This window comes from Sabethes cyaneus, chromosome 2 (assembly GCF_943734655.1).
Source record: "Sabethes cyaneus chromosome 2, idSabCyanKW18_F2, whole genome shotgun sequence".
NCBI lineage: Eukaryota > Metazoa > Arthropoda > Insecta > Diptera > Culicidae > Sabethes > Sabethes cyaneus.
In genome coordinates this window covers 217,227,017-217,253,758 of record NC_071354.1, presented here as the reverse complement: position 1 = coordinate 217,253,758, position 26,742 = coordinate 217,227,017, and the positions used below count along the sequence as shown (strand labels likewise).

The 26,742-nt window shown below is 39.0% G+C and overlaps 1 protein-coding gene across 1 annotated transcript; it reads right to left on the bottom strand.

The window, feature by feature from the left end:
• Positions 1–99: 99 nt before the first annotated feature.
• On the bottom strand, positions 100–21,923 carry LOC128738651 (probable cytochrome P450 301a1, mitochondrial). Its single transcript, XM_053833958.1, has 6 exons — positions 21,577–21,923; positions 10,391–10,541; positions 9,348–9,460; positions 966–1,361; positions 491–905; positions 100–423 (listed from the first exon to the last, which is right to left on the bottom strand). The coding sequence occupies exons 1-6, from the start codon at positions 21,921–21,923 to the stop codon at positions 100–102; spliced, it is 1,746 nt and encodes a 581-aa protein (XP_053689933.1).
• Between the last annotated feature and the right edge of the window lie 4,819 nt (positions 21,924–26,742).

The following is a 26,742-nucleotide window of genomic DNA, read 5'->3' as shown; positions in this document are numbered from 1 at the left end:
ATTGGTTATGTACACAATAAACTCAGCAAAACGTCGTACTTCATCATTCGCACGGTACGAACATATTCGCAGTTGATTTAGCTAAACCTGCTTCGAGTGTCATTCGCGTGGAGTCATCTTGAACTTGAGTGCCCCTTCCGGAGCATACATGAAAGTGACGACATACTTCAGCGGATCGTGGTGATATTCGAGCTTGTAGGATCGCAGCAGCTTAGCCAGCAGAATTTGCATTTCCAAATCGGCAAAGCGGCGGCCCAGGCACATACGAGCCCCGTAACCGTACGGTAGGGTAGAGAAGGGGTGCAAATTATCGCCCGTTCCACCCTGGCTGGGTTTGAGCCAACGTTCCGGCTTGAAGCTCTGGGCGTCGGTTACGTACTCTTCCATCGTACCGGTGACAAGATTCGGAAAAACGCATTGAACCTAAAATTTTGCCAAAACCCAACAAATTTAATAGTATAATTTAGAAGAAATTGTAGGCAAAGCATACCCCCTTCGGAATCCGGTATCCACAAATTACGGTATCCTCCTGCAAGGTCCGACCATTACCGATGACGGTGCTGTAGACTCGCAGAACTTCCTTAATAAATGCTTTAAGATAATGTGCCTGGTCGAGCAACGCGATCGTCAGTGGAGTATTCGGATCGGGCATGATTCGCTTCAGCTCTTCGTGCAGCTTCTGCTGTTCGGCTGGCCGGGTCGCCAGTTGGTACAGGATTGAACACACCGCCATCGAGATGGTATCGATTCCGACCAGGATCAAATCGAGCGCCATCACAACCGCCAGTTTCTCGTTCTTTTCACTTTTAATAACACGCTCCAACAGCGATGGTTCACCGTCCAGTGCGCGGCCTTCGTTCAGCTTCATTCGTTGTGTAGCACTTTTAATGTATTTCATGCAAACCCTGCAAAGATTAAAGAATTAATAACAAGCACCATTAGGGCATTGCATAGAGTGCTCTTACTTCACAAAGTAATCCATATTATTAACATATTTGGACCACAATGGGGTTGGGAAATATCTCCAGTAGGGTGCCTTCAGCTCCAGCGTGGCTACGTTTCGCAGTGCATATTTAGCAGCGTTGATTATCTGCTGTGGTTCCGAGTTAGGGTCCAGATTTGGTTCCAAGCAGCCGAGCCGGGTATCCAGTGCGACCAGGCCGATACATTCCAGCGACCATTTGTGAATTTCGTTGTCAAAATCATCGGGCAGTTCCTGGTTTCCATCCAACAGCTGATTGCAACGGGCGATGAACTCTTCGGTGACCTGCTCCAGAGGGGTTACATAGCGTCGGACCGTAGAAAGCTGCAGCACTGGCTTCTGCACACGGGAACGGAACTCGCGCCAGGGTTCTCCATGTCTGAATAGAGAATGAATTGTATGAATAAATTTGACTTTGTATAATTTTTACAGTTTCAGTGCGATCTTATCAATAAGAAATAAATGCATAATTTTCACTCTATTTTGTATAATTTCCAAGCCTTAAAATATAGTGTTTCCATCAGTAACGTATTATTGGCACATGAAATTAAAGTTCCAAAAATCTAGTCCTCAGTGTCTTCAAAACTCATAAGCCGGGATGGGGATTCGATCACTTTGACTCAATTTTGATTCAATTTGACAAAGTTATGTCTGGGACATTTGTAGAACTAGTTATTGCCTACAATTTTGCTGAATAAAGTTTAGCTGTAACTTTTGTATTTACGGAGTTGCAACGCTAGTACCTCATTAGCAACTAAATGAACGTTCACTCTGTTACTAATCAGGTACTAGCATTGTAGCACTGTAACTTCAAAAGATATAGCAAAACATTTTAAAGCAAAATTGTAGGTAATAACTAGTTCTACAAATGTCCCATATTTAACATTGTAAAATTTTGCTTAGCTGAGACGTTACTGTCAAATGAATCAAAATTGAGTCAAAGCGATCGGACCATCCCTGCTCATAAGTATAGATTTTAGCTAAGCCGGAACAGGAACATTTTGGTTTTTGAAAGCCCTGCAGGAGTTTGGTTTAGTTTTTCTACAGTACTTCGAAAATTCTTTTAAACGGCCCGCTTAGCGCTTACCTTTGCGGGATCTTGGGGATCATGCATGGCAAGGAGCCGTAGATCCGGATCCAGTGCAAGTTATTATAAAAAATACTGACAAGATTTACCATTTGGTACCGCTTTCAGAGGCTACACATTGCAATCATTGGATCGACCAATTCCAAAGTCCAGAAGGTCCTTGACGGTCAGACTTGAATCGCTGACCACACCATCACTTTGCGAGCAGGAATATACACGCGAAAATTCTGCGTAATATGCTCAGAAGTAGTGATCTTGTTTTTATTTATTTATTTATTTTTATTGGTCGGTCATCGATCGATACAATCGATATCGATACAATCGATGTTTTTCAATTTCACATTTTTATAACCTTAATACTAAAATAACTCATTTTAACGAATATTATAGTCTTTCTAACCGAAATAACTTAAACTATCATAATATTTCTAATGATGCTTCTTTTTATTTATCTCTTAATTTATGTACATAGGTGCTTATTTACTAGCTAAGTGATCGATCTTACTCGAGCCCGTTTATCTCCCAGTTCTTGCACATCTGTTATCGATACGAAAATTCGCATAATGAAAATACTGTTGTTAATAGACCATCCCATTCCACTCCGAGACGATTCTTTTTTGTCAACGAACATGTATGCCAAGTTTGATGAAGAATCAAGCGTTCCGGAGTCATAGCGGTACATTCGAAGCGTACATACAAACATACATACACTTTTATAGATTTGGAAGGAAGGTTTTCTTTTTAGAAGACAACCCCCTTCTGTCTTCCAGCTACTTGCACATCATTTTCGAAACTCCGGAAATTTCTATCATGCAAAAAAAAAACAAAGCTTTTTTGGACTTTCTCTATCCGCCGGTCAGTCCCTCAATTGTTCTTGCTTTGAAACGCTAACTCATTTGGACCCCCCAGTGCCGAATGTCCTATGTCAAGGAACATATATGCCAAGATTGGTGTAAAACGGCCCAGGCGTGCGGGAGTTTATAGCCTGTCGTATTTGACAATGACAAGTTATTGACCAACGATTTCCAGTACAGAATTGTATAGCATTATAAAACTAATCGCTTTGAGTCGGATCTTATCGCATACAAAGACTTATAAAGTTGAACTGTTAACGTATATTTTGTAGTACGTATGTGGCCCCCAAATTAGTACGCATATGCTAGTTTTGTGCAAACTGTGAGGGTTTGAAGGTAATTAGTGAGCTCAAAAATGGGAAGAATGTTAAGAAGGACGGTATCCCGGCTGAACTTCTAAAAGTGGGGAGCTATAAGCTGCTTGGTGGCGAGTACCAACCTGGTTTTCGTGAGGGTCGCTCTACGACGGATCAGATGTTTACCCTGAGTCAGTTACTAAATAGATAACTTCCATAAGAACAATTTGCGGACTCATCATCTGTTTGTTTGACTTTGAAGCGGCGCACAATTCATTCAAACGAAATGAGCAGTGGCAGATAATGTTAGAACATGTTTTTCTGCCAAATCGAAGCTGATTCGAAGCGGATGCGTCAAAATCATGTGTTAGAAGAGGAGGGGGGTGTGAGACCACAGCCGCTTTCGTAACGTTGGACGGACTAAAGTAAGTGGATGTACTCTCTAAAATACTATTCAGCGCAATACGAAGAGCAAACTTGAATCATCACGTCATCTCACCTTCTTTGGTTTTGCGAATGACGTCGACGTCATCCCCAGCCAGCACCAACTCGTATGTCATTGTATGAAAATTATCGTAAATACCTCTTAACAAATTTGGAATCGTAAATAAAGCATAATAAAGCGCCCATAAGTTGATATTCTATCGTTTATAATGATAGTAGCTGACAATCATACGATTTCGCCTCCAAAATGGTACGAACAAGCGGCTTTTATGCGAATACGATTTTATTGGACACATGTCCGTACGTAATTCTCCTTTGTAACCTTAATATACATATGAAAATACTGACAGGGTCAGAATCGACCATAGAACAGTAAATGAGGCTTTTTAAATTGAAAGCAGCAAGATTGGGGTAACCATTAACATCGCAAAAACGAAGTACTTCCCAAAGAACAATTTTAAAGCCACCTGGTTTTACTTGAATTTTATAAAGGTTTTATTGCGGCATTAATCATTGCCTCCGGGTTTTTAAGATGGTATTATGCAATACCATGAGAATACGAGAATACACACTTATACCTAGCTATAAAACCATAATAAAACTGGTAATAAAGCAAATTTATTGTAGTTGCTTATATTACCGCAATAAAACTAATTGGCTGCACCACGTTTCTTATAATTTTACAATAAGTGTGGCGTAGCAATATAATATGACGCATCAATCAAAATTGAACTTATCACGATTGCTTGTCAAACCGCAATAAAAATGTTAGTTTTAAAGAGCTCTTAAAACTAACACCCTGACTAAAGAGATTTATTGCTGTTATTATGAAGAATACTAAAGCGCCAAACACCAAAAGCATTTTTTATGCGAGGCCATATTGCCATATTCTAGTATTTTGTTTTGGCTCCCAAACAAAAATTCATCAAAGCAAAGTGTTTTGCAGAAAGGTAGTTATTATCAATCGGTTTTGCTGTGACAGGAAGCAACTAAAAGAATTTAGCTAGAAATTGAGATTGTCTAACTGAATATATTTATTTAGCCAGTTTTTGAAAACTGCAACATTTCAATGGCGCGTTGATTTTATCAACCTATCATACCAACATGCACGATAAAATTTAATGCGCATATGCTGCAAACAAACGGAGCTTTTTCAAAATTTACTCATTATTCCACGGGATATTTTATTATGATCGCTATACACCAAATTTATCAGGACGATCTGACAGTAAAAGTTTAACTTTTCTGCTCACAGAAGTATTTTCAAGTTAACAAAGCTGGCGGACTAATTAAGCTTTTTACCAGAGCGAAAAACGAAGAGCCTCGCCAAATAATGGCGGTGGCTGTCGCGCAGCGAAAGCCTAATCGGTTTTATTGCTGATTACAACATAGCGTGATACGACTACTTGAGCTTATAACCTGATTCTAAAGGTTATAAAAACCTTCTGAAGGTAGCTTTATAGCACTTCAGGGAGTTCTGGTGGAAAGCTCTGGTTGATGGGGATTCTAAATGGTGTTAGAGCCGAGGTGGAGCTGGATATACCAGGAATTCATACATGTTGGTACGCACGTGACTCATGACAACGATTTTACTCGTGAAATAAAACGAGGAAAAGCAACCGCGAGTCGGATATCCGGGTAGTTAGGGTAGTCGGATAGTTTTCAAATTCGCACAAAACTGACGCACTACTATTAAGTTTCCTATTAAGACGCTTAAAAATCTAAATATATGAAGGTGAACGTGAGTATGTTTGTGTGCTCCACCATAACTTCAGAACCTGGAATACAACCCTTGACGTAAGGGAACCAGCACTGAGGGTTTGGCAAAACAAGGGGCGTGTCTAAATAAGTAAGAGGGATTGCATTCCTCTTGCATTTAGATCGATAGCAGTTGTACAAGTGGCTGGACGACAAGGGGGAGGGGAGGTCTAAAAGGAGAGAGCAGTGGAAAAAGGTTTTGCTTCTCTTCCGTTATAGGGATTTTCGGAAAGAAAACAGAGGCATAAATGACTGCTGGCAATAGAGAGGTGCCAAACGGGGGGCAATAGGAGTGACGAGCAGCGTGAGTATGAGTGTATGTTCCGCCATAACTCCGGAACGGTTTGCACTGCCATACTCTGGAACGCGAAGACGATTCTTCGTAAAATTTGCCATTAGGGAATCAGAACAGTGTGGTTTATTAAAAAGAAGGTGGTCTCCAACGAGGAGAGGAGGTCTAAATAAGGATAAAGGGTTTTGTTGTTTAACATTATGCCCTATAGTCTCAAGGTTACCGAGTCTGCCTAGACAAGCGAGTGGTCGTGGGTTCAAATCTTAGTAGAATTAGTCCATTCGATGTTGGTCGATGATGATGGTTTGGAAAACACACAATTATGAACACGTTTACTTATTCTAGAAACTAAACAGCTGTGAATATGCTATCACAGAACAATTCTACTTCTTTTTATCACGGAAGAACACAAAAATTTCCCTCTGATATAAAAATATAAATCAATTTTCATTCACTAGCCATGAGCAGCATTTTGTTTTTAATTCCAGCATATGGTGCGTTATTTACACTACTACCAATATGTGAGGCCTGAAACACCTGAAACGCTTCTATCGTGTTGATATAGCTAGTATTTGAGTGACAACCACTTGCTTCTGGCGCTAATGTATATGAACGATTCAATGATATACTAGCGCCAGCAGCAAGCTGTTGCCACTGCAAAACTAATTATCTTCAATGAGCCCGGAATGTAGGCAATAGCGACACGTTATCCATCGGTCTCTCTTTTGATCTGTTTTTGCAAAGCATCTAATCCCTGTGCAGGCTATTTCGGCCGGTCGGATTTAAAAAACACAGACACCACTATAGAAAATGGGCTCAATTTAGCCGCAGCGACTTCATCATTTCTCGCGACTATAACTCAAATTCAGTAGCGTTTCATTAAAACCAAAATACACGCCGATATTCAGTAAATAATATTCTATCAACTGGTATAAAAATCTTGTCTCGAATAAATATAGTTTTCAACTGAATATTGTTCAGGCTACCGCTTAATGGGCTGGAAATACCCTCCCGTACGCTACTTGTTCGAAGTGTGAATGAAGCTTATTGCACAAGGGCAAATTATAACTAGTCTCCGCACTTGCTGGTTCTAAAGAGCATCGATTGGTTGAAAAGTAGCAAAAAGCGTAAAAGGTGCTCGTAAGCGTAGATTACCTATACTTTCGTCTCTCGTAAGAAATATACGACTAGGATTTATTTGTTATTAAATTCTCGTAATTCGATTTTATACTCCTATTGTGTGAGAGGATTAACTTGAAGAACAAGATCTCTAAGAGACAACAAGAGAGACAATGGGATCTTAAAAGGACGGGTTTAGCCAAGGTGGAGGCTCAAAAAAGCAAAAAAAGCTTTCTCTCGCTTTATAGGGAATTCCGAAAGACAGATTTTCAAGTGGCTGGAGGACAACATGCCTGGAGGGGTTCTGATAAGGGGAATAGGGGCATTCAAATGAAGAAAAAGAGTTTTGTTTCTTGCATTATGAGAAGTCTAATTACAATTACAGATGTACAAGTGGCTGAGAGACAAAGCGGCCCCCCAGCGAGGCCGGGCACTCAGCTAGTAATTTATAATTATTAAGATTATTGTTCCCATTTGCCCAATATACTGATTGACTTGTCATGTTATGTATGTATCTATTTCAAAGAGTTTAGGCCAATTGAAGAGCTAAAATGTCTGTTTCTCGTTGCAAAGATAATTGTAATGTAAAGTATAATTTTACAACCTATAATTCCGTGGGGTTGAAATCGAACTCCTAGCTATAGAAGAAAGCTGTTTCCACATAAAAACTGATAGTAAAATATCTAGTATTGGTTTTTGAGTTAAACTAATATTTTTTTTGACCAATATTAATCGAGGAAGTTCGTAAAAATGACCTTCATTTGATCAAAACTGCAAGAAAAAAAAGTGTTTCGCAATCAAGCATCCTGCCTTGGAATTTCACATAATATAGCTTTTTCTTTTGAAGAAAAGACATCAGTTTTATTCCAGCGGAATTTAAATATACTGACAAAGTGAAAACTTTACTTATTTATCATTGAAAATATAATCATTATTTCACAAAATTAATGTACTTTTTATTATATTGATGCTACGTTACGTTGATGGTTAACTCTATTCAGTAGCAGAGCATTAAGGTAACAATTTTTTTATTACCCTCTATTAACGGTTTTAATGATCGAGTGAATAAAATTATATATTGTGGGGAATACCTGATAACTTGGTCTGATAATAGCTGTGTTTACCTAGTGACCCATTCTTCTCCAAGTTTTTAAAGCAGCTTTGATATCATTAAGTTGCTTTGAGACTTTATATTATTTTCTGTAATAGTTTCAAAGGTAACGTGGACATAAATTCATTTCGCTCTACTTTGACCACAAATTAAACTCAAGCTCTATAGCAATTACCATAAATAAATAAGAGCCATGTGGTTTGCTTCTCACAAGGCTTTTTGCACTGGACAAGTTACGAAGGCGAATCAGACTTTGATAAGGCAAGGGACATTAACAACCAGGGATGGTTCGATCACTTTGACTCAATTTTGATTCATTTGACAGTAGCGTCCTAACCGAGCAAAATTTGACAAATTGATGTATGGGACATTTGTAGATAATAACTAGATCTACAATTTTGCAGGATAAAGTGTTGCTGTATCTTTTGTAGTTACGGTGCTACAATGCTAGTACCATATTAGTAACTAAATGAACGTTCATTTAGTTACTAAAGAGGTACTAGCCTTGCAGCGCCGTAACTGCAAAAGTTACAGCAACACTTTATTCTGCAAAACTGTAAATAATAACGAATTCTACGAATGTCTCATACATAACTTTGTCAAATTTTGCTCAGCTGAGACGGTAGTGTCAAATGAATCAAAATTGAGTCAAAGTGATCGAACCATCCCTGTTAACAACTACATTTTTTGAAAAAGTCACTAGTCTTTTATTTCTAATTATGAATCTGCAGACTTTTCTGCCTATTTGGATACTGGCTTTGTAATGATTATTCCACGGGAGGTGGATTAACTTAAAATTGGAAAAATAACATATACTAATACAGATTCTTTTTCAAATTTTTATGTAGCTGCATTGCCATATTTTTAATAAATAAACTTCTCGGTGTTTTCGAATAAACTCACCGTTTCGTTTATATTCATTCATATGACAAGAGAATGCCGATGGTATCTAGTAAAAAAGTACCATTTTGCATTCGACTAAACTGAAATTATACCATGCCATTAGCAAACGGAATTCCATTCACTAAACGGTCTCCGCCCGATTCCATTGATAAAATTTTCTGTCTGCGTGACAGCAGCCGGTGTGCGGCCAAAGCTTTCACCGCGGTAGTAAGCGTGTATGTGCCTCCAACAAACATACAGAGGCAAAAAAAAAACAGAAAACAAATCACCCTGCCCCCAGACACGCAATGAAAAAGTGAAACTGCGTGTAAAACATGCGTCGTTCACGAGTGTGCAGTACAAAAGACATTGACAGTGACTGCTGCTGTTGCTGCTGCATTGGTGTGGAATTCGAAGCCCATTCAGGCAGTAGCAACAGCAACCAAATGATTTACCGGAAAGCTCCCGATTACAAATGGCATGGGGCGGCGGTGGCACGCGGTTTTGTGTGCGCATACTTACACTCCAACTACGCCGGGTAAATCACCGAAGAAGTCTTTTCGCAGTTCGCTCTTGTACTTGACCAAGCTGGGCATCGACGGTCGAAACGGTGTGGGTCCCTCGTTCCGGTACACCTGCAATGAAAGGGTGAGGAGCGATTAGCGGGGGGCAATTAGTGGTGAATCAAACGACATAAAACAGCCATGACAATGGAACCGGGGGGGAAAATGATTAAAAATTAAAATACCGTAATGGACGAGGGACGTACCAATGTTAAAGTTTCAAGTTCAAAGCAATATATACAACAATAGAGTTAGGAGATTTCATCGCATCGCGCCGCCGCACAACTGGCGACGAACCTTGAAGTTGATTTAATCAAGCTGGCAAAATTCGTTAAACGAATGTCAACCGAAATGGTTGACCGACCGAGTTTTCGGAGTGAATGCTGTGCAACTGGTTTTATGTTTTTAGGTACCTACTACACATTGAATCTCGACGGGTTGATCGACTTGTATCCGTCCGTGAAACTGGTTTGCTGCTTTATTTTCAGTAATCGAATGATACTGCTTTAAATTTAGCCGGTACTTAATTTTTTTTCCATGGGAGAGCTACAATTTACTGCTGAGTTTTATGGTAGATTTTACTAGATGTAGTCGATATTTTATTGATGGATTTCATAACTATCAAGATTTTTCAATAGAAGATTACCAATAGTTATAGTGCAGCAAAATAAAATAAAACCGTCTCAGTCAAAGGTCGTTTAGTTCAGTTCAAAACTCTTCGTCTGGTAGATTCTTTTTTATGTAGATTTTACAGCGAGGAAGATAAAACCAAATCGGCTGGAATGCGAAATCAAACACAGACCGATAGTTTAATCCAGCACCTGCACTCTTGCTCCTCTTCTCCGACGATGGAATTTAATTATCGTGTCACTCGGTCAGCTGGGCAGCTTTTTTCACTGGCCGTTAACTTTCGTCTGCTAGTTTGCATAAATCTATATTCAAACTAACTCCGCATGGTATCATCTACTGATAGGCTAGTATAGGTACGAAGCAAATACCAACCTTTTCGATTTCGTCAGCGTCGTAAACAAACAGCAGATCGGGTCGACCGATGAGCCCGCCCAGTCGCACTATCCGTCCGAAGTGCTCGTACAGCAGGAACGATATCATCGCCACATCCGATATCTTGTACTGGCCAATGATCGGGAAGACGCTGAAAAATAAAACGAAGAAAAAACAGTGGAATGTTTATTGTTGATTTTTAAACTATATTTACAAAGTTTAGAGAAGTTTGATGGGCAATAAAAATGGTTGAAGTTTTCTGTGAACTGATTATGTCTTAACACTGAAAACTTTGCAATAGAATTATAATACACGTTTTATTTAAGAAATGTCTGTGAAAACTGGTACTGCTTCAGCATCAGAGATTTAGAATTAATGCAAATATATTTTGTTTTTTAGGTTGAGTAAAAAAAATCAATTTTGATTTTTCGATAAACTTGTGTTGACGTCAAACCGCTAACTCGATGAGGCTTTACCATGCACTATTTAACTCCTTTCACACTGAACACGGTATCAGGATGGATAAAACAAGTTGGGAATTGACGTCAGCCGAACTACACAAGTATGAGAATGTCTGGAAAATACAAAAATAAGCTCAAAAACCCCCTAAATAAATTCTAAGTTAATTGGTTGAAAATTATTCCGTCGTGGTCTTTCATGCATTTAGTTTTCGTGACCGTGAATACATGTAAATTTTGGAGCTATGTTATACAACTGTCAATGTATTTTAAGTCGTTGCATTTTGATATCAAAACGGCGGACGTGTTAATTGCCGGGTAATGCGATGCAAATCGGTCAAATATTGACTTCGTAATATTTAACATACCATCGGCAGCTACTTGTCGGTGCTACTTGGGGTGGCTAATAATTTATCAGAAATGTGCTAATTGTCTTCATCTGCTTAACTGTCCAAACTGAAAGCTGGTGATGTGTGTCACGTCCTGCGATAATTTGAGATGCAGGTTTGGTTTTTTGAATTGTGAGGGAATCCCACAATTGTTGTTTAATTTTAACTTGAAAAATATAAGCAATATTGTTCGCGCTTAGTAACCATATTTAACTAGATAGACTTTTACCACGTTCTGCAACTAATTCGATGATCGTATGTTTTTTCCTTCTTTTGACGACAATAAATAACTTATTTTTATTTGGTTTCTACATTGTATTGACGCAGTGGCGACAATTGTGGGTGCCCTGGCCATGCTCACTATATGGTCCAGAACTAGAACTAGACAAAATTTTTTGCATGCTTAGTTGGACTTTTCAAATAAGTCTTTCGATGTAAGCTCTTTAGAAAATGAGATATTCAACTTATTACGCTCCGGGTTCAGACCACTGTGCACACACCCTAACGACATACGAGAACTGGTTTATTTTGGAAATTTCAGCAGAATGACGCAAATAGAACTGGGATGCAGACGATGCTAAATCAAACCAGATGAGGGAGATTTGCATTCGAAATCAATAAGGTGAATGACAATCGAAATGTTCTGTGGCAGATCGTGTGACCAAATGTCGTTATTAGGTAGATATTTTTAGTTTCAGTCGAACTTTTATTTGGCGAACAAAGATAATTTTCAACCCGTGTTCAGCTATTTGTGAGAGAATTTGATGTTTACCAACAGTATAAAACATTTGGTCCAATCCAATAAAAATTAGAGAAAACTAGAAGCACACGCAAATAATACCAGCAAGCCACATGCCCTGGCGGGTGTTGTGGGTTCGAATCCAGTGATAAAAATATTTAATAAATTTTGTTTTTCTCCTGATGGCACAGGATCGTACTTGGTCCCATGGATGATTCCTCCTCAAAATAAAAAAAAGAGAAGAGAAAAATTCACCCTCTACTCAGCCGCGATTGATTCTGCTCTGTTTGGTTTTACCTTTATCTTTTTTACTGACCGCAATTGCTCAGCAACCTTTACATTGCTCTACTCATTGAGGAGCAACAAAATGTTCATACGCTTTTTGGCTTCCCATGATATGGACACAAAAAAAACTGTTTAGACTTCTCACAGCAGCAGCAGTGCAAAAAATGTTGCATATGACAATAGTCGATGATAAATATTGCAACAATGGAATTCCCGTGCAGTTGCTTCTGACGCGGATCTTTCTGTTTCCCTTTTACACGTAGGTACTGCAGTACGGGCGATTTTGAATGTTTCTTATCTTTTGCACAATGAGAAACTAAAGTTTGTTTATATTTCTCTTTATTTAGGATCTGTTTCTCTTTGTGTGGATGTATTTCTCATTTGTGGCAGCAGGTCTACTCCTTGTGTTGAATAAAAAAAAGTTGTACTTTTTGCACAATGAGTGAGGAAATGGAAAGCCTACCTGGCCCAGTGGAATTCAGTGAAATTCACTTTTGAACCTGAAATGTTAGGGTACAATGCCAATCATTTGACCATTCCGAAGGTTTATTGGAAATTCCTTTTGAAGGTTTATTTGAAGTTCTTTCATTTTTCATCGACCGTAAAACGACCCCATCTTATTGTGCATAGATCATTGTAGCAGGCCTGGACCCGAGGAACCATGCCAATTAAAACTAGCCTCGTTAGTCAGAAAGTAGAACGACAGACACCAGTGACATAAAACGAAACGTAAAGCACCTTACGAATCCGCGGTCCAGTTTCTTCAAGGGTGCGCGCAAAGAATTTGCAACCGAATCAAAAGCTAAATAAGCTGCTTCTTTCGCATGCCGCTTTCCACTTAGCCGACCTTTATTTACACATCTTTGCCCTCCAGGAGCTCGTTGAATGAACTCTCAAGTAGTGGGACAGACACGGAGAAACTCAGGCACGATATCGGACTTGGCGATAGCTAGAAAAGAAGAAAGCGATTCTCGCTTGGAGAAAATCGCCTAGAAAACCTAGTAGGTGGAGAAATTTCCCCTTCCATATTAGGCTAGATATCGTAGAATAAACGAGAGAATTTACCACGTTTCGCAGGTATACAGCAATACGGATACCGTTTGAATTGAAAATTCGGTTTGGTATGTAGAGTGATCTGGTTTGAACGCCAAATAGTTCGCAGACCTGCAAAGATACCCCTGGCTCTCCTGATCCGTGTGGTTAAATCGGTCTTGTTACCAGCATCGAACGTTGTCTGGCTATCAAGATATTAAAAGGATTCCACTTGATCAACCTGTTGTCCCGATACTGTGCAGTTGGTGGGACTGTTCACAACGTTACACCTAGTTTTTGCTACATAGACTGTGAGGTGCTTGCTGCGTGGGAACTTTCTTGCTGTGCACATCAATCCGGCGCTGTGTGAGCAAGACAATAGGCCGTATGAATAAAACAGTTTACTTTGCTTTTCCCGTTTAAATCGTATGGGAGCTTGTGCTCTATATCTTTTATTTATAAGGCCTAATGTCGTCGGCAAGGTCGAGGTCATTTAGCTGCTCCGTCGTTAGAGGAATTCAATGTAATCCTGGGTTTAGTCTATTGATCGAGAACACCCGTACTATGCTTATCTAGAACTCCTTTATGTCTAAGTGCGCCCCAGATGGTTTTGTGGTTGAGTCGATCAAATGCTTTCCATGAAAACTGACAGTAGAGATTCCTGGAATTCGTTAATGCATAATGCGGAGCGTTGTGATATGGTCTACACATGATCGGCTACCACGAAATTAAGCTAGCTATCGCTGGAGAGTAGCGTCGATCTTCACCAGGATCTGGTTACGCATTACCTTACAAAGAACTTTAACAGTAATACAGAGCAACGTGGTGCCACACCAGTTACCAGGATTCAGTAAAGTGTCCTTTTCAGGGACCAATATAGCTTCCCAGCTAGCATTTTTATATGTATAAAAAAGATAAAAATCAGCATTACGTACAGATATACATGCTAATAAATCGTATTTGGTGCGCAAAATTGGCATATCCGTACTATTTTGGATGCGATATAGGGTAAGAACCCCACAATTCGCCCCCACCCCAGAATTCGCCCTCCCATTGGTATTCCCTTGATTTAACTCAATATATAGTTGAATTATAAGTTGTTAGTTTAATTTATATTCAATTTAACTCAGTTTTCAGTTATTTGAATAGAATTCGTTGTGTTGTTTTATGTATTTTAATGATTTAATGCGGTTTGAAAAATAGGTATTGTATTTAAGACGCGATTTTTCCATTCTCAAGAACGAGCACGAAAAATAAAATTGAGGAAAAGTAATGGAAAATCGTATCTCTTTGCACTTTTTTCGCATCAATTTGGTTATATCTGTTTCAAATTTCATAATTGTGCCTTTATTTTAATATTTTAGCGCAATTCTGCTGAACATATAACATAAATGCACTGGGCGAAAACTGGGTATTGTAAATCATATGAGTTCCAAAATTCGCCCGGGTCGAATCTGTATATACTTAACCGAACTTACTGCGTGAACCAGTTTTCGCCCTCATCTATCAAATATATGCAAATATGCCACACATAAGCAAAAGCAAGTCACAATCGATTAGTTTGTTCGCTGATTTATGCTTATCAAAATGGTGAGTGAAAGTATCGAATAAATAATATTTTGATGCAGAAAGCACATCATATCTTCATTTGAATTCATCTAACAAAAGAATTACCTGCTAAACATGGGCTAATGGGGTTTCTATCAAACGAGATGTTGAATTAGCAATAACCGACATCGAAATTGATAATAAGATTAAAACCGCACGAATTAATAAGACGCGCATAATATTCTCAAAAATCACAATTTTTCTTGTTATGAGAATAAATCTGACTATTGGAAAATCACACGAAAAATCCGTCTACTATTTTAAAGCATCTAAGCGCAATAAAATTGTTGGCATGGATAAAACTTTGAAAAGAATTTAATGTACAATGCGGACAACAAAGAAAAAATCGTGGTGATAAAATAGAATATTTCGATAACGTCATGAAAGCTCTAATATCTTAGCATTACAAACCCGGTCTAACCAAAAATGCTAGTTAAGAGTTCCAAGTTATGTCAAAAAATATCCTAGTTGAGTAGGTAAGATGGGTATGCATACCAGTTACCAGGAATATTTAATACAGTAAACCGGCATACCTATTTACAGACAGTGATTTACTAAAAAAAAATTTCTCTTCATCTTTTTATTGGCTATATAGAAGTTAAGCTTAGTTATTTCTTGGGGAAGAGGTTAGGTTGTGGACTCGAGTCTCGCCTTCGATTAGTCAATATATATAGCCGAATATCAAGATCTTCCAGTTCATCTAATTTTTTATTGTTCACAGTAAACATTTACTCTTTCCCAAAAAATTACTAAACAATGATATAAGTAATCATTAAGGTTATTTAAACTATTGAAATAAACATTGTATCATTCTGTAGGCACTGAATTGTATTTATTCGCCCACATGTCAATAGTGAAAATGAATTCAACAAAGGACCAGAAAAAGCACCAACAGGACCATTCATTTTAAATATCTTTGACGAGTGTCAAAGCTCTTATTTTACTGCAATGAAAATTTAAACCCACCTTCACCAAACATTTACAACCCACCTTCTCTGTGTTTTTTAGTTTTACTGAATCAGGTATCAGGAGGTGATCATGATCAGTTTATTTCAATTTACCGAATTCCTGATACAAATTGATTGCCATATTAACCACTGAATAGACATAATCTTAACATTAAATAATAGTAACAACAATTCTAATAAAATAATTGAGGTTATTTGGGAAATTTGCAACAAATAACAAGTGGGCGAAATTTGGGTCACTTGGAGGACGAATTTTGGATCGCTATGGGCGAAATGTGGTACTAGAGGTTCCTGCTCAAAATTGGATCTTTTGCTATCAAATTTCAATTTTCGCGATTCCGAATAGCCAAAATAGATAGAATATTAATATATAGTCATACTTGTCTGAGTTCAGGGCTGATTTTATAATAATATGGCGATTTATTCATTTTACAGCATAAAAACCTGATAAAAGGGGCGAATTCTGGGGTCGTTACCCTACGTGATTACGAATAATTTTGAGCGTTACGACTATATAAGTACTTATACACGATAATATCCGATTAAGCGCGAGTCGCTCCGCACTACTATACGATTTTGTGCTGAAAATCGTATGTATGTCAGTTATTATCATTATATGCGATAGAAAATCAACTTCGTCCCACTTTATCCAGGTTTAGTGACGAGTTCGAGTTTGTTAGGAGATATTTACGATAATTTTCGTACATTGATATACGAGTTGGTGCTAGCTGGGTTGCATCCAGTCCACGGTAACAGTTGCGGTTTCCCATATATTACTGAACAGCTGTTGCAGCATCAAGGTTGACAAAGATGGGTCAGCTTTGAGCATCTCGGCTGACATACAGACTATCCCTGGAGCTCTGTTGGATTTCATACTTTTGATGGCTGATTCAATTTCTTCCAACGATGGTGCCTCCGAGTTGACGCAATTAATTCGACGAACTGTAGGCGTCATACGCTGCTAGTTTTGCTGGTCTCTGACATTTGAAAGTCGGAAGAGTTGTTCAAAATGTTCAATCCCTCGGTAAAGCTACTCTGAGTCAGTAGCTGTCCAGTTCTGTCCTTTAGCGAAATCTATCTTAGTAGACAACCTGGCTCTCTTGTGCCGCCTACAAGCGTATTTGACAGCCCTCTCCAGCTCGGCGTATCGTTGACTAGCGTCTGGCTTAGCCGCTCTGGTTCGCGCTCGCTCAATGCCGAGTGCCGACTTTCGCCTCTCTTCGCTCGTTGATCGTCCTCCAAATTTCATTCGAAATCCATCCCCACAGTTAGACACTCTAACTGATGACATCATTCTTGACTTGACTCAAATTGGGACCAATATGTTGCTTATCACTACTGCGCGATAATACTCATGGAGATTTACAAATGCTGAAGTGTCTCAACAATGAAACTTCTGAAGTGTCTCAACAATGAAACTAATTCTGCTGTACTCCTAACGATCGGCTAACAGTCATTGACGAAATGCCTTGTAATTTGTAATTTGGAAGCCCTTTTTTCTACGGTGGTAGCGTTTATCTTAGACGTCTCGATCTTTAGTTAACTTCTGTAACAGGGGCCTTTCAACTCGTCAGCTTAGGCAGGTATAGCAACGAATCTCTTTCGTTTCCTGATTGTTCATCGAATTTCTAAACCGAACAACTGCTCTGCTGCTATTTCGCAAGCGATATCTGCATCTTTACCGGGATAGATTTGTTTTTTACCAAAACGTCAGTGGGATGCTTTGATTACTTTTTTGCAATTTGTTGCTCAATCGAATTATGATACCATCGTTTTCACCGAAACCTGTTTCGACGAGATCTCTTTCAATCTATTCAACCGAAACTGTTTATTCGAATATCAGCTTTTTCTTGGCGGTTCCCCAGGCTCGCATGTCCAGTCAATGACCAGTCATTGACAGTTTGCGATCGAATTTTTCTACTACTCTACTCTGCTAGATGACTTTTCCCTGCAAGATCTTGCCTAGATTAGAAATTTTCGCTTTTTAGATTTGATGTTGGTTAACGAACCCGTTGTCCTACTAGATGCTGATCGCCTGATCTGATCTTATCCAGCAACTTCTATCCCTCCTCGTGGTCAGACAGAATATGAGCAACCTTAGCGGAGATCGGGTAACCAACCCCGGTGGAAAATAAAGTCGTACAAGGAAGGAAGCACGGTGTTGTCTCGACACTATAATATGGCAGCCCAATCACGAGACTCGCTAGCGTGGCCCTAGTAAGATGGTCTTCTAAATCCAAGACACTAAAAACAATCAAGATAAATTCTACTCGGAACATTCGGCATGGATGAAGAGTAAAGGCTGTTTCTTCAACTACACCATCATAAACGTGCATTGTCCACACGAAGGTAGACCCGACGATGAAAAGGAAGTGTTCTATGCGCAGTTGGAGGCAACGTACGGCAGCTGCTCGCTACGGGACACCAAGATCATCATCGGGGATATGACCGCCCAAGTCGGCAGGTACGCCCAGGTGTAGACCGGTGATTGGGCTCCATAGCGTGCACACCTACACGAACGATAACGGCCAGCGACGCATCAACTTTACAGCTTCCTGAGGCTTGGTGGATTTTAGTAAGAGTAGCTAATTCCTAGCCTTCGCAGAACACCCCGACATCATTGCTATAAAGCTTGGGACGCCGGTGGCAATTAGAAACGGAGGCTGGGAGGATAAAGTTTCAATTCAATGAATTGGAAACCAAATATATTTGGGATCTCTGGTCACCGTCGACAATAATACAAGTTAGAAGATTCGATGACGCATTCAAACTGGAAATCAAGCCTACTTTTCCCTCCGTAAAACGCTAACCAGAAGAGTCCAGAATAGATTGCGCTACTATTCATTATTAATGCATATTTTTGTCACCGTAGTATTTTAAATAAAACAATTATGTTCAATATATAAAACAAGTTCTCGCGTAACTTTTCAAAAGGACCTATCTAACAAAACACTTTTTGCAAGTAAAGCGCGCGCAAAGATTGATGAAATATTATTTGAAAGTGTTTAAAACTGAATTAATTTTTTTTCTATTCTGTCCTCTGCAAAGTCAGGATGCATAAATGTACTTTGTAACAATAAAGAGATCTTGCAATTTTATGCAGAATTTACATGGAATAAGCCCAAAAAGTTACATAGTACATTTTTTCAACCGGAATGTACATTGGACATATTACATAGGTCGTTTTGATTAACTTATTGTTGGATTGGTTGTTTTGAATCTTCATTTCATCGTTCCCGGTAATGCGATATTTCTATAATATGATTTCAATATCATGATATTTAACATACATTCAATATACATATGTACATATGAGCAGGAACGGGGCAAAATTTCTTCTAACGTCTAGGAACATAAGGCATTCGTTCAAATCGCTATGTGTAATCAATAAATAATTTATCATCTTTTGACGATTAATTTACCATTCTTAACAGATCTGATTTTTATGTTTAACAGATGTGATTCATTCGTATGATTTGATTCATATGATTGCATAAACAAATTTAACAGATATCGGCCAGCTATTAGTTGTGTGCTGTGCGCTATTCTCAATGTAAGCCACATTGGTATCCGTTTCCTCGCTGCTAGGTAAGATGTTACTCTCTACTCTGTAATCGACTGCTGAGAGATTAAATTCTTGTGATTACGACCGCAGCTCCACTGTTTGTCGTAAGTTATACAGATCATGATTTGTAAAGTTGGCGATATCTTTCAAAATATCGTTCATTTTCCATCTCTCCATAAGATATAACAAAACATATAGGGGAATGTCCCCGGTTATGAAAAAGGTTTTGTTTTTTGGTCATAGTTTTTTAATCGGATCATCCAAAAGTTTGAAGACATACATATCTTTTTGTTAAAGACTGCGTATTTTTTCGTTTAAAACAAAAAAGTTATAATAATATTAGAAAACAGGGTATTTTTTGCCAACAAAAGTGCCCCTGGTTGTAAAACACTTTGCAAAATCCATTAAACAGAAAAGAAAACAAAGGAATACAGATGGAAAATAATATATAAAAATCATTTATTAACGAAAACCCTTTAAATACAGTCATTTATCCGTTCCTCCAAATCATCCACATCTGAATTGCGCGTAATGTATGTAAAAACGAGAAGATCAAGTTTGTAATAGGCAAATTTCATAAATCGTATGCCTGAATAGTATTTTAAAAGTATTTTAGTTGAACTATAAAATAGTTTATTTTCTGGGTATTTTAGAACTGGAAAACTTTACTGTTTCACAACCAGAACTTTTTCACAACTGGAGTCAATTGCCTATCATATTTAATCATCAATTTTTTTTTTAATTATTGAAAGTGCAACGATCAACACCTGGATGAGTAAATTTTGTCCAAGGTCCTTGACTCAGAAAGCTGAAAAGAATATTGAAATTGATTTATAAGTCATAATACATCACTATTATATTTCACACAATTACCGTTCATTTGGTTAGATAGCGCTTGTTTTTCCCTATTCTGTGCAGAATAAACACTAACTGAAGAACCTATGAGCATCCTTTTGAATAAGCAACTGCCTTCGGTGCGTTCAAGATCAGATTTTTAGAACTTGATGTGCAATACCCTTCAAGACAGAAAACGACCAAAGTACAGATTTGTGTTGTTTGATTTGTTTGTTACTTTGGACGTTGTCTTGGTTACCAAAGCAAATGTCCGATGTAACAGTGGAACATGAATGATTCAAAATTGTACATAGGATATTTTGCCTGCTTTGATTTTCTCAATTTAATGAATATCAATTTGCATGGATGTTTTCGTATAATATTTATAGGCATGTGATTAATTATGATCAACTATCAACTCGATTTTTTAACATTTGTTACTTAGGGCCGTTTGAAAAGTTACGCGAGAGTTCTTTGGAGTATTGGTAGTTAGACTACACCATTTAAAATTAAAGCATTATTTGCTAAAATGCCGATTTTCTCAAATCTAACTCAACTATTGGCGTAGTTGAAGCGCACAACTATAAGCACTCATTTCTATAGTTGTGCTACAATGTTTCTTCACCTAACAACCTAACAATGTATACGAAATAACACAATTAAAGGAACACCAAACTTAATCAAGGGAACATTTATTGGTACAATATAATTGAACCGGGAAATTCATTTTTTTCCTTATAAAGCTACTCGTCAAAGTATGCAATTGTCTTGCCTTGTGACAAATACCTTGTGCTTGATAAATTTATATTCCACAAGCATTAATTGAAGCAATAACTCAATAAACCAGAAAAAAGGAATTATATTGTGCGTAGCTACGCGACTAATGGAGCGTCTACCCTACTACAATTACTGGAGCATCTACCCTACCTTGGTAAAGGAGTTAGACAAAATGATCGGGACAGGTAAAATTTTGGCGATATTCGAACGGCCATAACTTCTACAAAATAAGACATTTTGGATGAAACCAATTGCATTCGACGGGGTAATCTTTCTAGTTTTCCCAAAATATTGCAAGAATCACAATACTCTAGAGATATTCCGGGTTGTTCAAGGGTATATCATAAACTGATTATTTTGATGGTTTGTATCTCTTCTGTCATGGAAATTTAATAACATTCATATTTTATCCCAAAACTAGATTTCATCTCCAGTAAATTGGTGATGAGAGAACGGAATTCCGTCGAGAAACAACCAAGATATTAATATAAACTTCTGAAAACACCAAAGCATACAATAATGTCTACTTACCGCCACGTATTGCCCAGGATGGGTAACGGCTTCGGGCCCGGGACTTCCGAATAAGGTCGTGCATTTTCCAGCTTTATGGCTGGTGGGGCATTCTGCCGCACTTCGTGCAGCCGTGTGCTGATGGTTTCTGCAACTTCCACCATATGGGGACAGCTCGATGTGGCATAACTGGAGCTGGGAATTTTACGGCTTTGCTTCGACGACGACGCCGGAGACGACGATTTGCTGACGGTTGTTGCGTTGCTGTTCGCGGCTGCCGCGGCCGGTGCCGACGGGGCTGCCGATGTGGCCGACGTGGATGCTAATCTATTCAGAGCGCGTATCAATCGATGCCGTGTGCTGTTCATTTTTCGCTTTCCGCTGATCGCCAACTGTGCAGGTAGGTAGATAGGTAGGTATACGCGGAACTTCGTTTCTGTGAGCGCGCGTTAACACCGCGATGACAATAAGCTGTTGGGAAAGGGGTAATTTGTTGGAGAATGACGATTTGAATTCGAATTTATTCGCTACGGTGTTGCGAATCGATCGAATGTGTGTATGCGTGCTAGTGTCTATGTGCGGGTTTACACGGGCTTTTATGGTTTTCTCTATTGCAATCGTGCTTAATCGGTTTGATGGTTGTATGGCGTATCATTTTTCGGTTTATGGCCTTTGCATAATGAGGCGTGAAAAATTCAAAAAAACTGATCAACTTCAGGGTATACTAGTGAAACAGAAATTTCACAGCTAATCGCTAATGAAAAGTGTACCGTTTAAGCGAACAACATGTAAAAATCCTACATTGATATGGTTGTGTTGAGGTGTCAACAATGCGGCTTGCTCATTGATCATTGTGCACGTTTCATGCTTTTACTGGCGTTAATGCAAACTAGGCTCATTAGTATAAATGGAAAGTACTTGATGAAATAGATGTTCCACTGTTGAATGTTGAATATGAGATATTTTTGAAAAATATTGGGATAAGTGGATTCACCTTGTACTACGTATTTTACAAAATTGCCATGCGCCTCCATATTATTGCGATTATAATCATCGGAAGATTAATGTTCTAAGTTATTCAAGTATAACATAACGGTTGATTTATTACTTAAACACTATTCTATTTTTCAATATATTATCTAATGTGTGAAATTCTTGAGTAAATTCTATTCTCTGCAGCAAAAAAAAAAATCAATAACAAAGAGATTATTCAATACTCCCTACGAGAAACAACTGGCGGGCGACCTCTAGCGAAGTGAAAAATCGAGAGCCAAACACATTCTCGCCTTCAAGGGCAACGCAGAATAAATTATGTCAAGAAGGGGTAGGTAACCTTGTTTAAATTCGTTCGGTGAGCAATAAAACAACCACCGCAGCACCATGCTGCCGGCAAACTGGTTTCTCGCGTAGGCGAACAACCTGCATGCGGCGGCTTCTTCGGTCGTGCATGTACCTTCCGTCGAACGTTTATTCTTCTTGTAACTGTGTGGCTTTTGAAGGCCAAACTCGTTGAGATTTCGATTGACAAAAAAAAACACACAATGCAGAGTTGTATGAATAACAGTGGAAATATTCACATTGGTGCATGAGAAGATTTTGAACAAGAGGTTAAGGTGCCGATAGTCGAAAAATCTGACTTAACTTTGGTTTAAACGTGAAAAGGTGCCACCGAGACCCACCTTAGCGTACATCAGAAGAGATAAAAATTAAAATAAAATAGCATTTTACTGCCGGAAGGTTAATGGTTACTTGATGTCGAATTATTTCCGATGGTGGTCCTCCGGTTAGATGCGATGATGTCAAGGTTAAAACAAAATGAATGATTCATTAGATGGACCCGACTCTTTTTTCGACTGCACCGTCCATAGACATCATTTGAAATGCACATAACTGAAACAATGCGGCATTTAAAAGTGAAAAAAGTCGGTCACAGAATGTTTACTGGGGGCTGTATGTGTGAATACGATACAGTCGATACAACAGACTGTTCGAGTTAAGCTTGCACTTAACGTGTGCAACAGGTGCAATGTACACAGTCACAGTGATCGGCGAGATTGAAATCTCAGGAGGGTTTTTGCACATTTACCCACTGGGCTTGCTGACCGTCTACACACTGTGTATGTCTGTCCGTATGCAGCATGTAGTAACTATTCGATCACCAAAACGGTGCCAGTTAAAAACTTGTCTGCAAGGCTTTTTACCAGTACCTAGCGTAAATAATCAAGTTAAGTTAAAGTATTTCAACAGTGGCAAAGCATGGCTTTAGTACTTTGAAGTATGTCAACAACAATCTCTCATGTCTTAAAAGGATTGGTATTACTCATACCTGCTTATGCCACGGGTAGGGAAGGATAGTTTCAACTATTAGTTGGCAAATGTTATTCTTTAACAGACACACGCGCTGAAAATCTCGGAACGCTCCTATCACAACAAGCTACACCTGGTTTTAAACAAGATGCCTCAGTTGAGAGAATTTCAACAGAAGCACTTCAAATGCTCTGCTTTGTGGGTTATACTACATGTTCTACGAAACTTCCTAATAAAACGGGTTTTCTTATAAAGTTGAACCGCACCCGGAATAAGCGGTTTGAAAATGATAGACACTAGTTACTGCATATTAATTGTTTGAATAAAATTTTAATGCTGATACCCAAATAGTGGATGTTGATTAAATAGTTTTATGCTGATCTACAATATAGTGGAGTTAAGTTATTTGCTTAGATCAAATTTTTCCATTTGTTTTCCTTACGATCACATAATTTCACAGACGACAGGTACGTGTATCATGCTGTTACTGCTTATAAACCCAAGCAGCACACATTTGGCACTTTTAGTTGCAGCAACTTATTTATGACTAAAATTGGTCAAATATCAGTTGCCACAACTGGTTTGTAACAACTATACTACTAGGGAAGTAACCTGAACTTATTATAGACATAATATGAGAAATACGTTTAAGCAATGGTTGGCGAATGACTGGATTAAAGGTGCAATGTAGTTCTTATTCAGTGAGCCGTAGTTTTCCAGCTACTGAATACCTGCTTCATCGTGGTTACACGGAAAGAAATTTGATTCCGATACCATGAATGAAATCATGAAATCATGAAATGTGTATTCCTGTCTAATCATGACTGAAATGCCTTATCAGACAGCACAAAATCATGAATAATAGTTCATGATTTTGCGCTGTGGTCTACTGCAAGAAGCTCGTGATATCATGATTATTATTCACGGTGTATTTTCATAAATCATAATCTAGAAACCTGGAATCATGAGTCATTTTGCTCGTTTTGGAGATCAAATTTCTATCCGTGTACCAACTGGCAACCAACGATAAGACCGGGCTACTAATTCCGATGGGGTTGATGGCCGCATGCTGATAGGATATGCAGATTTTCTCCTTCGGAGACTGTTTTTGAGCTCTGCTGAAATCCTCGTAGTGTTCCTGCAAATAGCCTTCAAGCGAGACAGTGAGGTTAGTCGCGAACCTTGCAAGTCACAGATTACCGAATCGCTGAACGTTCTGCTTTCAAGAAACTGAACTTACGTTGAAAAGTAGTGAGGCAAAACGGAGTGTGTCGAATTTGTCTAATATCGCATCTAATATAAGCGAACACAATCTTTGCAGGGTAGTTATCCGGCATTCTTGCAACATGCCCTGCCCATCATATTCGTCCAGCTTTTGAATACTGGGTTCGCCCTAGAGCTATGTGAGTTCATGATTCGTCCACCATTTCCATACTTCATTCTCCTGTATGTCGCCGAAAATTGTTCTTAGCACTCGTCTTTCGAACTTTGAGCACTCGTCTTTTGAACTTCGAGCACTCGCAGGTCCTCCTCGAACATTGTGCACGTTTTTTGCCCGTAAAGAACAACTAGTCTAATAAGCATCTTGTACAGGGTATACTTTGTACGTGGGTTTAATCTGTTTGTCCGCAATTGTTTATGAAGTCTATAGTAAGCACGACTTCTGCTGATATACCGTCTCCGAATCTCACGGCTGATGTCATTATCCGCCACTACTAGTGAACCAAGGTCCACTGCTTCAAACTTAACGCCGTCAATCGTTAGATTACTGCTCAAGCGGCATCGATCGACCTTGGCTCCGGCAGCCAGCTTGTACATTATTTTAGACATCTTCACCTTTAACCCAACCCATGGACGACGGGGGTGGGTGGGGTTTGGGTGCCTCCAGAAGAAAAATTGTTCTACACTTTTAAGCTGAAATTTCACAACCAGCTGTTTAGAGCACAGGAAAATGTACGAGGCTGGTTGTACAATTCTCGTCGGCTTAGAACCGGGATGGTTCGTGCTGTATTAAGCTCCATTCAACTAGATCTTGGATTATTCGTCGCCCATTTCCCAGCGTCTCTAAAGTCGCAGTTTTTTACTAAAAAATGTCGCTTAGGCCTTTAGGCCATCTCGCACGTTGAGTCCCTCTGTGCCGATGCCGGTAGGATTGTTCTGTAGAACCGTTGTCCTTACGACGTGTCATGTTCACTGTAGTTTACCGACTTTCGACAAATGTACGCTGGTAAACTCCCCAAACAGCGCCTGTACGATTGATTCATGCAGCTCCGCTACTCTTCGCTTTCAGCTTGTACTCCGCTAAATGTTGTCCGCAAAGGCACGTAAGTCCTCCGTGAGCACGGTCTGTCGATCTAATTGGGGGTTCGTACATTATCAGGTTCGCATGTTAATCACAGCGTTTTGCAAAGGGTAAAGTACTCGGACGAACTAAAAAGATTGGCACAGATTCTCTAGAATTTCTAGCGCTGGAATCGTGTGAAGGAATTATGTAGAGGATTCGCACTGAATGCCTCGCTTAAAGAACCAGGATTCATATATGAGAATCCAAGAGTTGAATCCACGGGATACCTATAACTCGGTAAAGGAATCTTCTGCATTATGAAATAAGAATCCTCTATATTCTAAAAGCAGGATTCCTGGAGTGTTAGCAAGAGTAGGCTCGATGCTCTGCTTGAATATGCCGCAGGATCTCCTGATTTGTGTTGTTGTCCGCGGCTGCCAGCGATTCCACATGCACGAACTCAACTTCTACTTCTTGTTTGTCGCCGTCAAAGATTACCGTCCGCGAAAAAGGCACGTTCGTCTCATTAGAACCTCTATCATTCATGTATTTGGTCTTCAACACGTTTATTTCAATCCCAATCCTTCAAGTCTCTG

Excerpts from the sequence above, each read along its gene's own strand:
- LOC128738651 (XM_053833958.1), bottom strand. The coding sequence starts at position 21,923 with ATGAACAGCACACGGCATCGATTGATACGCGCTCTGAATAGATTAGCA. Across the intron at positions 10,542-21,576 it reads ATCCTGGGCAATACGTGGCG|CGTCTTCCCGATCATTGGCC; the intron begins GTAAGTAGACAT and ends TTTATTTTTCAG. Across the intron at positions 9,461-10,390 it reads ACGCTGACGAAATCGAAAAG|GTGTACCGGAACGAGGGACC; the intron begins GTTGGTATTTGC and ends CTTTCATTGCAG.